At 42.8% G+C, this 13,547-nt stretch overlaps 1 protein-coding gene across 2 annotated transcripts in view; it reads right to left on the reverse strand.

Annotated features, from left to right (window-relative positions):
* Dpf3 (double PHD fingers 3) overlaps positions 1–13,547 on the reverse strand; it is a 242,640-nt gene that overhangs the window by 35,364 nt on the left and 193,729 nt on the right. Inside the window, exon 9 of one of the 2 annotated variants that reach the window (XM_048362473.1) lies at positions 9,562–10,178. The exons of the other annotated variant lie outside the window; for it this stretch is intronic. Within the exon in view, the coding sequence (XP_048218430.1) occupies positions 9,940–10,178 (239 nt within the window). The 3' untranslated portion in view covers positions 9,562–9,939. Of the gene's footprint in view, positions 1–9,561; positions 10,179–13,547 lie in introns of those variants that run through there. 2 annotated transcript variants of the gene reach the window in all.

Here is a 13,547-nt window from a genome sequence, read left to right on the forward strand (position 1 = left end):
GAAATGAGCCGTGATTAGCACAGCAGAGAGACCAGAAGGACCAGGGGGGGGGGGGGGGTGGAGGCAGAGAAAACAGCTATCTACAGTTTCCTGGAATTCTTGCAGGAGAAGCAGGAGTGGAGGGCAAGATTTCTCTCTTGCTGTGCCAATCAGCAGGCAGAGACTTCCCTTAAAGCTAACCTTCGCAACCTCAACAGAGCAGTCAACTCTGAGGCTGCCTGTGATGAACTATTAAGGCCATCAGAGGCAGGCCTGGGGTGCTTTCTGTACTCACACAGTGAAATTTCAAGGCAGTATGTAGGTGATTTAAAGTGGATGCCTATGGGGCTGGGAATATGGCTTAGTGGTAGAGTGCTTGCCTCACATACATGAAGTCCCTGGGTTCAATTCCTCAGCACCACATATATAGAAAAATCCAGAAGTGGCGCTGTGGCTCAAGTGGTAGAGTGGTAGCCTTGAGCAAAAAGCAGCCAGGGACAGTGCTCAGGCCCTGAATTCAAGCCCCAGGACTGCCAAAAAAAAAAAAAAAGGATGTCTAGAACAGGCACAGAACACTGTCCATTGGGCTGACTTGCCACTTAACACTGAGCCCAAGGATAGGCTACACCAGGTCTATATAAACCTCAAGGGGAAAGGATAGATGAAGGAACGAGGGCATATGGTAGGCTTGGTGGGATCTGTACAAGGCCCCAGTGCTGGGAACGGGAAGAAGAAGGTCCCCTATTCAATTATTTTTTTAAAAAATAGGCCCATATTAAAATTATTTTTAATAAAGGAAGGCCTTATTCAATTATTTACCCTTTCCTTAGAGGAAAAAAAAAGGACATTATTGTATTATAAGTTGTAATTCTATGTTGATGAATAACCTTTGGAAACCCATGCTCTGCCAGTTTTTGCCTAAGTCAAGACAGTTATCAATGAATATTCTAGACAAATAACATTCATAGCAAGTGCACTAATGCAAACAATAGAAAAAAAGTCCTGGGGTTTAGGCCAGCTCAACCATATCTGTATAGCTTTGGTGTGGTCACTGAGCCATTCCAAGCGTCCCTCTAATTACTCATCTGCTGAGCAGGACGATACTTTCAGACAAGGCTTGGCTAGGAAGACTACATGGAGAGTGTCAGGGTGATGATTTTGCATGTCAAATGCCAACCCCTAGTCTTTGCACTCAGAGTCCACTTCCTCACACATGACTGCACCTCTTCGAGCCTCAGAGCCAGGCAGGGAATCCATTTGCAACATGAAATGAAGAGAGCGCAGGTGATAGAAATGAGTGGGAGGACTCCGGTTGCACGTTCAAGATTTCTCAATGCTTCAAACAGGTAAAGTGTTATCTTAGGTATCTAAGGTAATGAGGCCACATGGAACTTTTACAACTAAACAAAGCCACAGCCATCATCCAAGCCCGGTGGCTTCTCTTTTCATTTAACACTTAGTGACTCAACAGCCTAAAGAATTTCTTTTTTCTAGCTTGAGTAAGAGAACTATTGTAGATTTTAAATCCAAACTGAAACACACCTCTCAGATACGAAGCTTTCTGAGGTCAGCTGGCCAATCCACTTCTCTGATTAACCTGTTCTCCTCCCACGTACATTCTACATTGGGAGCTATTGTGATTGCAGTTGTACAGTTTCCAGAACCACAGTTGGTGGGAAATGCCCATGGAATCATTAACCACCACCAAATCTGATGCTCAGAGAAATGAGCATTTCATCACTTGAACAAGGGTCACGTGGGAGATGGGAGACTCTGGGGTTCTGCTCCAAGTAATGTACAAAAATATGAATCTCTGCTTGTCCTCCATGTGGGCTAGAATCCCCTGGCCACAGCAGGATAGAGACAGCCAGTTGGGGGAAAGGAGATGTTCCCAAACTGCCTGCCACACCCAGTTCAGTCATCCTCAGATACCCCACCTAAACATACATCCACGCTGTTCTCAAACTCATGGTGGGCTCCCCAATTCCCACTGCCCTGATTCTGTGGTGGATTAGTCCTTGCCATAACATGGATGCTTAGCCGTATGCTCATGACTCTTCACCACAGCCAGGCTCTGCCTTCCACTCCAGGCAGGCTCCTCTCTGCTTTCCAAACCTAATATGCTTGCTCACATCTCAGGGATTTTGCTCAGCGATTCCCTCCTATTGCTTTCATTGGCCTGCCTTCATCTGTCCACCTCGACTCCATTCACCTTTCTTTGGACACTTGGTCACAGTCTCAGCCTGCACAGGTAACTGTCCCTACTGAGCCTAACACCCACATTTTGCAACCAACTTGGCCCTTAGTCTTGTCTTGGATGATATGCCAGGCACCCATCTCTTCTCAAAAACAGAAATGATATTTTACCAACTGGAGAGTCTTCTAGAACCAGAAAATCCTCGATTGGAAAAAAAAAAATCACAACTTACTAGCTGTCCCTACTACTGTGTACCCTCAATGTCAGAGACTCAATTTCCATTTATGTAGAAGAATGGTAACCATAAGCCCAAAGGGCTAGTGTACAGCTTTAACAAGCTATCATGTATTGAAAACCCAGACTTGGAATAGAAAACAACCCCCAAAGTTTGCCCCCATTTCTCTTTGCTTTTCTTTCATGTCCTTCAAAACCCAGCAGAGTATTACAACATAGAAGGCATTCGATACATTGATTGATCAGTAGCACAAAGTAAACTAGTAATGTGAAGATTATTACATAAAGTAACATCATGTGGGAAAAAGATATTGATCTATGTGTTCAGTTATGGATATAGGTTGATTTTTATAAAGGTAAATGTCTATTTTAACTAAAGACCCTTTTTTGAAAACTGTAAACTACCAACATCTCTGAACCCACAGCCCAGACAAGCAAAGTTCCAGCACCAATATGCATGTTAACAATTCATCCTCCACTCTCTCACACCACTTCTCCCAGTTCCCAGCTTCCGAAAGATCACACACTGATCACAGCACAATCCTTACTACTCATTAAACCAACAAGGAGCAAAATTTTATATACATAGTAACACTCTTTCACATGATGTAAGTGACTTAGAAAGAATGCTGACCACATCTTTTCCCAAGCAGAATTCCACATACATCATTAACTTGCTTCCAAAAAAGGTCTTTCTCCCTCCCAAAGTTGGGGAGCAGCTAGTAGACAACCATGAATATTAGTAAGATTACTCAACCAGGATTGAGTTGAGACTCATATCCAGATCTCATGATCTGCCCCCCAAGGCAAGGGTGAGGTGGAATCCAATGAGATGAGAGGTGGAGGGGAGTAAGGTGTGGTTTCTGGCAGGACCATTTCACCTGGTGGCCTCTTAGCTTTCCTGTCATTCTCAGCTGCTTCTCACTGTTCCTTCTTCACATACATGACGTTTCTCTGGAGGAAAAAATGTCTCTGGACACTGCATTCACTCTCCAGCTGGTATGTCACACAACAAAACAATGGAGATTATGGGACATCACTTCAGTATGAGTAGAGCACACCTAGAAATGCAGTGTTCATTAGTGACCACAATACATGTTCTTGGAACTAATATTGTCTAGGTCTCCTCATTTGCTGGTGGTTGTAAGAAACCAACTCCTTCAGGTTCCTGTCTCAATTCAAAGCATTACAGAGCTAGACAAGATCCCAAGAGGACATCTAGTGCATGCATATAATTCCACATAGGAGAAATACGTGGATGCTGATGAGCCTCTACCAGCTCATCATGAGTCTAAAATATTTGAACTTTGTCTGTCAGTGCTAAGCCACAACTTGCTTCTCTTGCCCTTTCTAGAAGCCAAACTCTGCTTCTGTCTTTTCTCCAACAATACACATAGTAACTAATAAAAAAAGATCCCTAACTCTCCCAAGTGAACCCCAAATTTGAATGCTTTCTTTTAAGGGATCATTGTTCACCCCATATTAAATGTATTACTAACACTGTTTTCTGTACTTTTGTGGGAATGGGGAGGGTTCCCCACAGTGTTTTTCAGCTCATTTGACATGGTAGTGCTCACAATCAAATATGGCTGAAGAATAACTTCCTGCTCCTTTCATGTTATTCCCAGCTTAACCTTAAAAATAACACAGTATTCCTTGGGTTGAGTTCTACCAGGCTTCTGGATCTATCTCCTCAATAATCATGCCTTGCCAGGCAGTGACACTAGAACAATCATGTCAGTGCCCAATTACTGATGATCGCTATCAACACCTCTGGGCAATGTATTTTCTACTCTAGTATAAAGAAAGACCAGACTGAGAATGTGGCTTAGTGGTAGACTGCTTGCCTAGCATGCATGAGGCGCTGTGGCTCAGGCCCCGAGTTCAAGCCCCAGGACTGGCAGAGAGAGAGAGAGAGAGAAGAGAGAGAGAGAGAGAGAGAGAGAGAGAGAGAGAGAGAGAGAGAGAGAGAGAGAGAGAGAATCATGCAACCAAGGGATGTGTGCTGATCATACCACATTGAAGTAAAATCAAACGTGAGGATGATTCATCTTCTTTCTCCTAGTCTGTGCCTGAAAACTGACTTCTGGACAACCTCAGAGGACAGCACAGGGTGGAACATGAAGAAAATGGAGTAGACATTTAACATGATGATCCCAACCAACTCCCCTTTTTCAGGAAACTTGGAAGTAACTCAGAAAACATATAAAAGCCCTTAAAAGGTGCCCTGAGATCCTAAAAGTCACTGATCCTCTTCAGACACTTGATTGTCCTGTAGAAGTGGTGGAAAGACACTGTCTCCTTACCATCCCACCTCACAGGTCTCCCAGAAACAGGCATCAACCCATGACCAACCCATGTTCAGCCATTAAGATTTCTATTCAGGTGTGAGTCACCTGTGCCTGACTTCAGAAACCATCTTTTTACCTGTAGCAACTCCACACCTCCCAAGTTGGGCTCCACTAAAGGTCCTTAATCATTTATCTCACACAGAACAACTCCTGTATCTATTTTTCATACTAAAAATAAACCCGAAGATGCTAGAAATGAATAGTGCTCATCCTCACATCCTCAGAGAGTCACTGACATGTAGGGCTGCCATTACTCATATATAATTTTGGTTAACATTATTGTGATCTGGGCTCAGCACTGAGTTTTTCCAAAACCTCGTGGTAGGACTTTTGAGCTCTGAAATATTGTAAGAGACTTTTGAAAAACTTACAATACTAATGATGAAATGCATTCTAGTCTTTCCCTAGTGATATGAAATTCTTCTTAGTCCTGAGGCTTAGGAAATCCTTTAAATAATACCAACAGTACCACCAACCGAACTATACCATGCTCTTAGTCAGGGACTAGCAAAACCATGCTACATAGGCCAAATACAGCCTCCATGTTTTATTTGTGGTACTGGGGATTGAACCCAGGGCCTCATGCATGCTAGGCAAGCACTCTACTACTGAGCTATATACCTCCTTCCCCAAGCCTCCAATTTTTGTAAATAAAGTTTCATTGACTTACCCACATACACATTGTATATGAAGGCTTTTAATGCTTCGATCCCAGAGCTGAACAGCTGTGACAGATGCTTGACTTACAAAGTCTAAGGTATTTATTATCTAGTTTTTAATAGGAAAGGTACCCATAATAAATAAATAAATAGATACCCATAATAAATCATAAGTAAAATGGATTGCTATTCAAAATAACCTCCTCCCCTTCCCCACAAAAGAAAACAAAAAACCTTGACCCAAATGAGTAGTGTTTGCATACTTCAGAGCTGGTTCAGCCCTTTTAAAAAGCATCATCTGGAATAAGATGCATATCAGATGCACAATATTTTAAAGACAAGTTTAAGTAACAGAGGTTCTGAAGGAAACTCTCTTTCTCACCCCCCCCTCTCTCTCACACACACACACACACTTTTAATCAAAGGAAGTTTTGAATTTGGGTTTGAGGATAGGATAAAACTCCAAGTCCTGTCTAGTCACATGGAGGTAGAAGGAATGTGATGTCATTGGCAACTGAAAACTTTAGGTGAGAAGAAACATGATCTCTAACCCAGAATTCTGCTTAAGAGTTTTAAAGGGGACTTAACCCAGATGAAACTCTAGGTTAAACCCAGTGTAACACTGAACCCAGTGTACATGCAGAGGAAATGTTCTCTCCTAGAACCATATCCCCAGTCCCTAACATGTGCTGGATAATAAGATAGCTCCAGCACAGGCAAGCCCACTACCACAATCCCACTGCTTCACTGTTCTAAGTCAGGATGCCACTAGATGTACCCCCCAGTTAACATGAAGATCTACTTTATGAAGGATTTTGGACAGGGCCTTCTAACCTAGGTCTAGGATCAAAATAGGTCTAGGATATGGCCACATCGAATTAATCCACACAAAACAGAACAAGAGTATTTAATTTACAACCAGAATTTAGAAATGGAGAGGTCTTACCAACATCTTTGGTATATTTGACTTCTCTTCAAAAGCTGGGAGACCTGGGAGGACCTAGCATCACAGCCCTTCGGGTAGCACCCCTTGAGCAGAGTGGCAGCTGTCTCACTCCAAGCACAGCTACTCTTTGGCTATCATCTGTGTCAATCTGTGCTGTCATCCCTCATGGCTGTTCTCTACCACCCCCCCCCCCACCTGTCCTGCTTTGCTCACTGAAGACACATGCTCTGAAAACTTCCCAGTGCTAGCCTTTATAGTAACACACATTACTAGGTTGGGGAAGCAAAGTGTCTTCATTTCCCTTCTCATTCTCAGACTCACCTCTATCCGTTCTACCTCCTTCCTGGCTAGTCACTATGGACAGATGTAAATAATGTGCATTCCTGGCCAATGGGCTCAACCAGCAGACATTTGAAAAAAGTAGCCCCTCATTCATGGTCAGCCATCAAAGGCATTTAATTATCCTAGGTCTCTTCCATCATTGATGATTTGCATTGCTACTACAGTTGCATGTTAATTCGTGAGCCACATTAAGTAAGCTTGAGATACTATAGCAAAAGCCTTAGTCTCAAGGAGAGGCATACATTAGGTAGAGAATGTTCACCCATCAGTATCAAGGTAGCCTTTTCTCAGAGGGAAATTTTCAAGTGTGATCACCTCTCTCCAGAAAACAAACAAACAAAAACAAATTTAATCCCCTAGATAACCTCTGACTTGAGTCTAATGTGTCAAATTTGGATTCCCTATAAGAAGTGGGAGTTTCACACCTATAAACTTCCTTTTTATGCCAAGATAAACATGTGATTTATACATATGATACTCCAGCATTAAGGAAAAGGGAAATTTTGACACATGCTACAACATAGAGATATGTTGAAGATGTTATGCTAAATGAAATAAATCTATGACAAAAGAACAAATACTGTATGTTTCTACTCATCTGAGGTACCTAAAGTAGTCAGATTTACAAGGACAGAAAGAAGAGCGGTGATTGCCAGAAGCTGGGGAAGAAGAGAATGGAGACATAGTGTTTCATGGCTATAGGTATAGAGTTTCAGGTGAGGAAAATAAAAAAGTTCTAGCGATGGATAGGGGGTGATGCTTGCACAACAATGTAAATCTATTTTTACCATAGAACAATATGCTTAAAAGCAGTTAAAGTGATCAGTTTTATCTTTTGTATGTTTTACCACAACTAAAGTGGGGGATTGGGATGGAAAGGAAAAACAACTTCCTTTTCCGAGCTTGAGAGACTCATCAAGTCCATAAGGAAAGTTGTATGTGACACTCATTCCAAAAGCAGACAGAACCAACTAGCAACAACATTACAGTGTCACATGCTATCTTTACCCAGCCCAGTGGGGCCTAACAATGCTCAGTGGGCCAGACCTGGCCTGACATGATGACCTGTTCTAGTTCATCCAGAAGATCCATCAGACAGGAGTGTCCAAACACTACCAGAGGGGCCCAACTGCCGTCTGCACAGGCCGGAAAGCTGCCTCAACAGTTCCTTGTATGCATTGGAAACGTTACTGTCCCATCTTTCTCCAAGCACATGCTAAATCTCTCATCACCATGCAAACTTCTGCCTTTGGCATAGGTATGAAAGCAATGATGAGGAGATATGCCAACTAGGATGTCAACAAATCCCTTTCGGCCATGATGGTGATAGTGATGGTGATGGTGATGGTGGGTGAGGGAATGAGTGACAACAACTCCGGTCTCAAGAGAGCCCATGTTGGCACCAACCCAGGGGCATTATTCACTTTCCATGCCACCATCTGGAAGCCATGCCAGTGGCAACCGCTGTCCTAGACTATGCTTCTAAATGAAACAAATCTAGGGCAGGAAAGTGGGCAGGTTCCTTCAGGAGTCCCTTCCACCTGCCAATGTGAAAGGCACCGCTGGAGGATGAGGTTGATTGGTGAAGCAAATTTTACAGATGCTATAGAAGCATTGGAAACAGACTTTTTATTTAAGAGAAACTTCATACAGACTTCATACAAACCCTACATGATGCAAAGCATTATCACAATTGGACACACATTGTAACTTGATGGGAGTTGTTTGAGCAGAGATTCTTACGGTCAATGAATAGCATTTTGACAAGGTCCATTTTCTGTGAGAAAATGTCACAGAAAAGGGACTACAGAATGACACAACAATACTCTTGGTGATGTCTTCCCCTCCCCCGCTACCCTCCAGGGACTGAGACCTGACATGACTGGCAGGAAGTCTGTGCCCGCCCATATCTTCTACTTTCAAAGGCAAAAGAGATTCTCAGTAACACTGTGACTCCAGGACCTTTGCTGATAAGAATGTCCAGCAAAGATCTAGATGTAGATCTAGGAGTATTAGTATATATTTTATTCATGACTCTGCTTACCAACGAGTGAAGCTCCAGGGAACTGATGTGTAAAAGACCCACAGCCCAGTGGGAAGGCTGTGGGTAGAACCCAGGGACCCAGCCAGTCATCTGACCTCTTTGCCCAAGGGCACAGACATAATGCCAAATTCTATCTAATGGGGTTTCACGTTCACTTTCCAGCATGGCCACAGAAGACATGTTGGAACATTTGCCTCCTCCTCCTCCTGCCCTACAAGCAACTGTACTTGTTTCCATCACTCAGGTCAACTTCCTAGATCTTTGGGGAAAATTCTAGCATCTGAAGTCCCCAAAGCCAACTTAGCAAAAGGTCAACTCCTTTTAGGAGTTGTTGATTAACTGAACTAACTATAGTTAAACATCTTAGATGATGCTTCACTTTTGCTGTTGTTTGTTTGTTTTAATTTTCTTCATTACATTATTTTAAAGTTGTCTCTGTTCCAACCTGTTGAACTTGCAGCAATGCAATCCATCACTGGATGTTAGGAATTCTTTTCCTAGCCAGGCCCCACGAGACAGCATGGCCAGGATACAGGCTGTTGCTCCTCTGTGGTCAGATCAACAGGGCTTGCCTGGGGTGGAGGTTAGGGGAGAAGTGGGGGTGCAGACAACGCTGATTTGAAGCTAATTTATTTTAGTCAAGTCTTAAACACATAATCATTGGACATCACCAACATTTTCAATAGACTTAAAAAATAAGAAAAGAAAAATTGATCACTCCTCACTTACCACATCCAACTGGCAGAAATAAAAATATCTAAAGCACATACATGAACGGCTTTTTTTTTCTTAAAAGAAAAAGCCTGAGAGAGCAGAGTTGATCTTTATTTTCTTACTAAAAATGTTGGGGGCTAGGGGAGGATTTTCCTTAGAGTCCATAGGCAGGCTTTATTTTACAGTAAGTACTCTTTTGATTCCATGTCTTCACAAAATTGCTTTTGAAGTAGAAGGTACTTAAACAAAAATAGTGTGCAATGTCAGCACTCTTTTTTTAAATATTGAAATAAATAAAATAGTTAACTCTTTTTTCTTTAATTTTTTGTCAGTTTGTTCATGTTCAGTTATTTCTATTGTAGAGCAAATTCCAGTCTGACCTGGGTTACTTTGTCACAGACAGTGAAAGGAGATGTAACGAAGGATTAAAAAAAAAAAAAAAAAGGAAGAAAGAAAGAAAACCAAAAATCTTCTTATTGCACAAACTTAGGCCATTCCTGTGCTTCATTGATCTGAGCAGAGTTGTGCTGGAGGACTTGACCACAATCCAGGCTCTGGTGTTGGCTGAAACACACGCATAGGAGGGGCCAGGCAAGGGGAGAGGAAGAGGAAGAGGAGGAGGAGGAGGAGATGGTGTCTATCCTGGGTTCTTTTCTCCTTCTTCGGAAATGGCTTGCTTGAAGGATGCACAGTTCCAAGGCCAGAGAGTTGACTGTAGAGGAAAAGGCAATGAAAGATAAAACAAAAAAACAACAACAGAAGGGAACAGTTACCTAAGAAAGAAAGATTACAATTGAAGGGGATGGGATGGGGGTGGCGAATATGACATGAACTGAAAAGAGAAAGGAAGAAAACCATCCACTAATAACCAAACAGATGAAGCTACGGCTGTGGGCTGAGAACCAGGCTGGGCACTCTGGGGCCTTGAAAGTCAGTAACACAAAATCAGCCAGGAGCTGGTTGGGTCAGCTGCTCAATGGCCCAAGGGACAGAGAACACAGCTGGATTTTCCAGCCCTAGGCAGCACTGCAAAAAGAAAAGAAAAATTGTTTCTCTCGACTTTGGAACTAAACTGAATCCTAGAAAGGACCATTATGATGTCATCCATGTGCTCTTCATGCAAGTAGAAACATATAAATCTATGCTATAAGACCTATAACCTTAGAAGACTTCACTTCCTTCCCTGAGACCCACAGCTGAAGGACTGTGCTTCGTGCACACCCTCGCCTCCAACCCTGGCTCCCAGTGATTCCAAGGGGTCAGAATGGCTTTCAAAAAGACATGACCATGAGGTCTTGGCAAGTCCTCCACCACTAATAATCCAGTAGCCTCAAGCGTCAGCCTCAGAAGCTGGTGGCACTTGAAACCACATGGATCCTCTTTAACCTGATAGGTACTAACCAGGCCTGGATTTTGCTTCTCACCAAAATGGAATCTGCTAAGTGATTTTTGGCCTTTGTCATGGAGTAATTAGTATGAAATGGGCAATGGGAGCAAACATGCCTCCATTTCATCCCAGTACAGACAGGGAGACCTCAACAGAGCCCAGATATTTTCTAAACCCAAAATAATCAAGGCAGCAGAAACTTAAGTTCAAAGCCAAACTTGGGTCTTCCAAGTTGAGACTCCCCTGACTGCCACATCTTTCCTTTTGGTATCCAAGGCATCATTCCCTGGTCAAGGGCACAGACCTAGATAAGATGCACTTCAATGCTGAGACTCCATCCATCTACTTAGGTTTCTTCCCTCCTCCTTCTCCTGCTTCTCTCCCAACAGTGGATCCATCTGACTGTCTCGTGTCTCTAAGCTGTTGATCAGGTGACCCTTGCCTATCTCCTTTCCCCTTCCTTCTGCTGACCTTCTTGACCATTGCCTGCCTCCAGCCCTTTCACTTGGGAAACAAATCTGTGCAGCTTTCTTACGACTTCCCCTGGAGTGCCTGCCAACTGTTCTTTTGCTGGGCCCCCACCCCAGGACTCTTTTTGTCCCTCCTCCAATGCTCCTGACCCCTCCCTGGGAGTAAGCTCACACACACACACACACACACACACACACACACACACACACACACACTTCTCTTTTACCCCATTGAAGGCATCTAGAAAACAGCTTGTACTTTCCAACTTTGCAATCATTGCATCCATTTTCTCCCATTTCCTCCTGCAAGGCCAACTTCACACTATGGAAAATGCTCCCACTGTGTTGCTTCTTGCTTTCAGTCCCTCCAAGAAGACTTAACTGCTTGTTCCTCCACATGCTGTCCGATCTCCATCACATCCTTGTGCCCTCTCTTCTCCCTCACTACTGCTCCACTGCCTCCTGTTTCTCATCTACCCCCTCTGACTTGACCAAGGGATGCTGAATGCAAAAGATGGCGTCTCCAGCTTTCCTATTAATGATATTAATTGTGCATCTACCACAACAGAATGAGATTTAAGAATAATTCCTCACACTGATGGCTCACATCTATAATCCTAGCTACTCAGGAGGTTGACATCTGAGAATCCTGGTTCAAAACCAGCCCAAGCAGGAAAGTCTGTGAGACACTTATCTCCATTAAACTACTTAGAAAAAGCTGGCACTGTGGCTCAAATGGTAGAACACTAGTCTTGAACACAATGAGGCTCAGGGACAGTGCCCCGGCCCTGACTTCAAGCTCCATGACCAAAAATAAATAAATAAATAAATAAATAAATCCTCTAATTTGTTCAGAATGTTGCTCACTTTTGAGTTTATTTCAACAAATTAATTATAACAGTGGTATCAGGTACTGCCTGAGTCACAAGTGATGTCACCTTTGCCTTCAAGGGAACATAATGCCTACTGGGAAATACTAATGGCAGGATCAAAATGCTACAGAATTACATGTAAGTATGTTTTCATAATATGATTTTGTTTTCTATTTTGCATGAGATTCCAAACTTTTTCTTTTCTTTTTTTTTTTTTTTTTTTTTTTTTTTGCCAGTCCTGTGCCTTGGACTCAGGGCCTGAGAACTGTCCCTAGCTTCTTTTTGCTCAAAACTAGCACTCGGCCACTTGAGCCACAGCGCTGCTTCTGGCCATTTTCTATATATGTGGTGCTGAGGAATCGAACCCATGGCATTATGTATACGAGGCAAGCACTCTTACCACTAGGCCATATTCCCAGCCCCATCACACCTCATTTTTTTTTGTTCAGCTCTAACTCCATTCTCTCTACTCATAGGCATTCTTGCCTACAGACTAAATCACAATAGTCCCTTTAGAGCTCTTTAGTGATCTGGATGGCTCCTTCCCAGAAAATCTCTTGGACTACTATGATCCACAGCAAAAGTTACCACATACTTTGACATGACAGCACTTACACATTAATCATTCATGACTATTTAGTCTGCCCAACTAGATCTCAAATAAGTCCACTTACCACTAAATTCACAGGCTTCATGTTTAATTGCGTCCTTCCTTTACAGGGTAGAAAAACTGAATGCATGTTGCTATTATTCAATCCCTAGTCATCAAAGGAACTAAGTATATCTGAATGAAAATATCATCATCCAAAACAAACTAGCCCAGGCTAGGAATATGGCCTAGTGGTAAAGTGCTGGCCTCATATACATGAAGCCCTGGGTTCTATTTCTCAGCACCACATATATAGAAAAAGCCAGAAGTGGTGCTGTGGCTTAAGTGGTAGAGTGCTAGCCTTGAGCTAAAGAAGACAGGGACAGTGCTCAGGCCCTGAGTTCAAGCCCCAGGACTGGCAAAAAACAAAACAAACAAAACAAACACACTAGCCTGATGTCTCAGCTGAAAGACCAAATGCTTTGCTCATCAGTAGTGAGCTAAGACACTCATGTACCTCCTAGTATCATGCACTGAGAAGGATACAACATCATTTCTGTGATACCCTTTCCAAAAACGCACAACCTCTCTACCACTAGAAAGCAGCACACAAACTGACATGTGAATCTTTCTAGGAAATGATTAGCCAGTGCTCTACCAAACTATCAAGAAAACCAAATACAAACTGTGGATCCAGCTACTCCAGGTAAAAGAACTGTAGAAGGATGTGAAACTAAGTGCAATGCATGATCCTGGATTAGAT

The sequence above is a fragment of the Perognathus longimembris genome, chromosome 14 (assembly GCF_023159225.1).
Source record: "Perognathus longimembris pacificus isolate PPM17 chromosome 14, ASM2315922v1, whole genome shotgun sequence".
Classification (NCBI taxonomy): domain Eukaryota; kingdom Metazoa; phylum Chordata; class Mammalia; order Rodentia; family Heteromyidae; genus Perognathus; species Perognathus longimembris.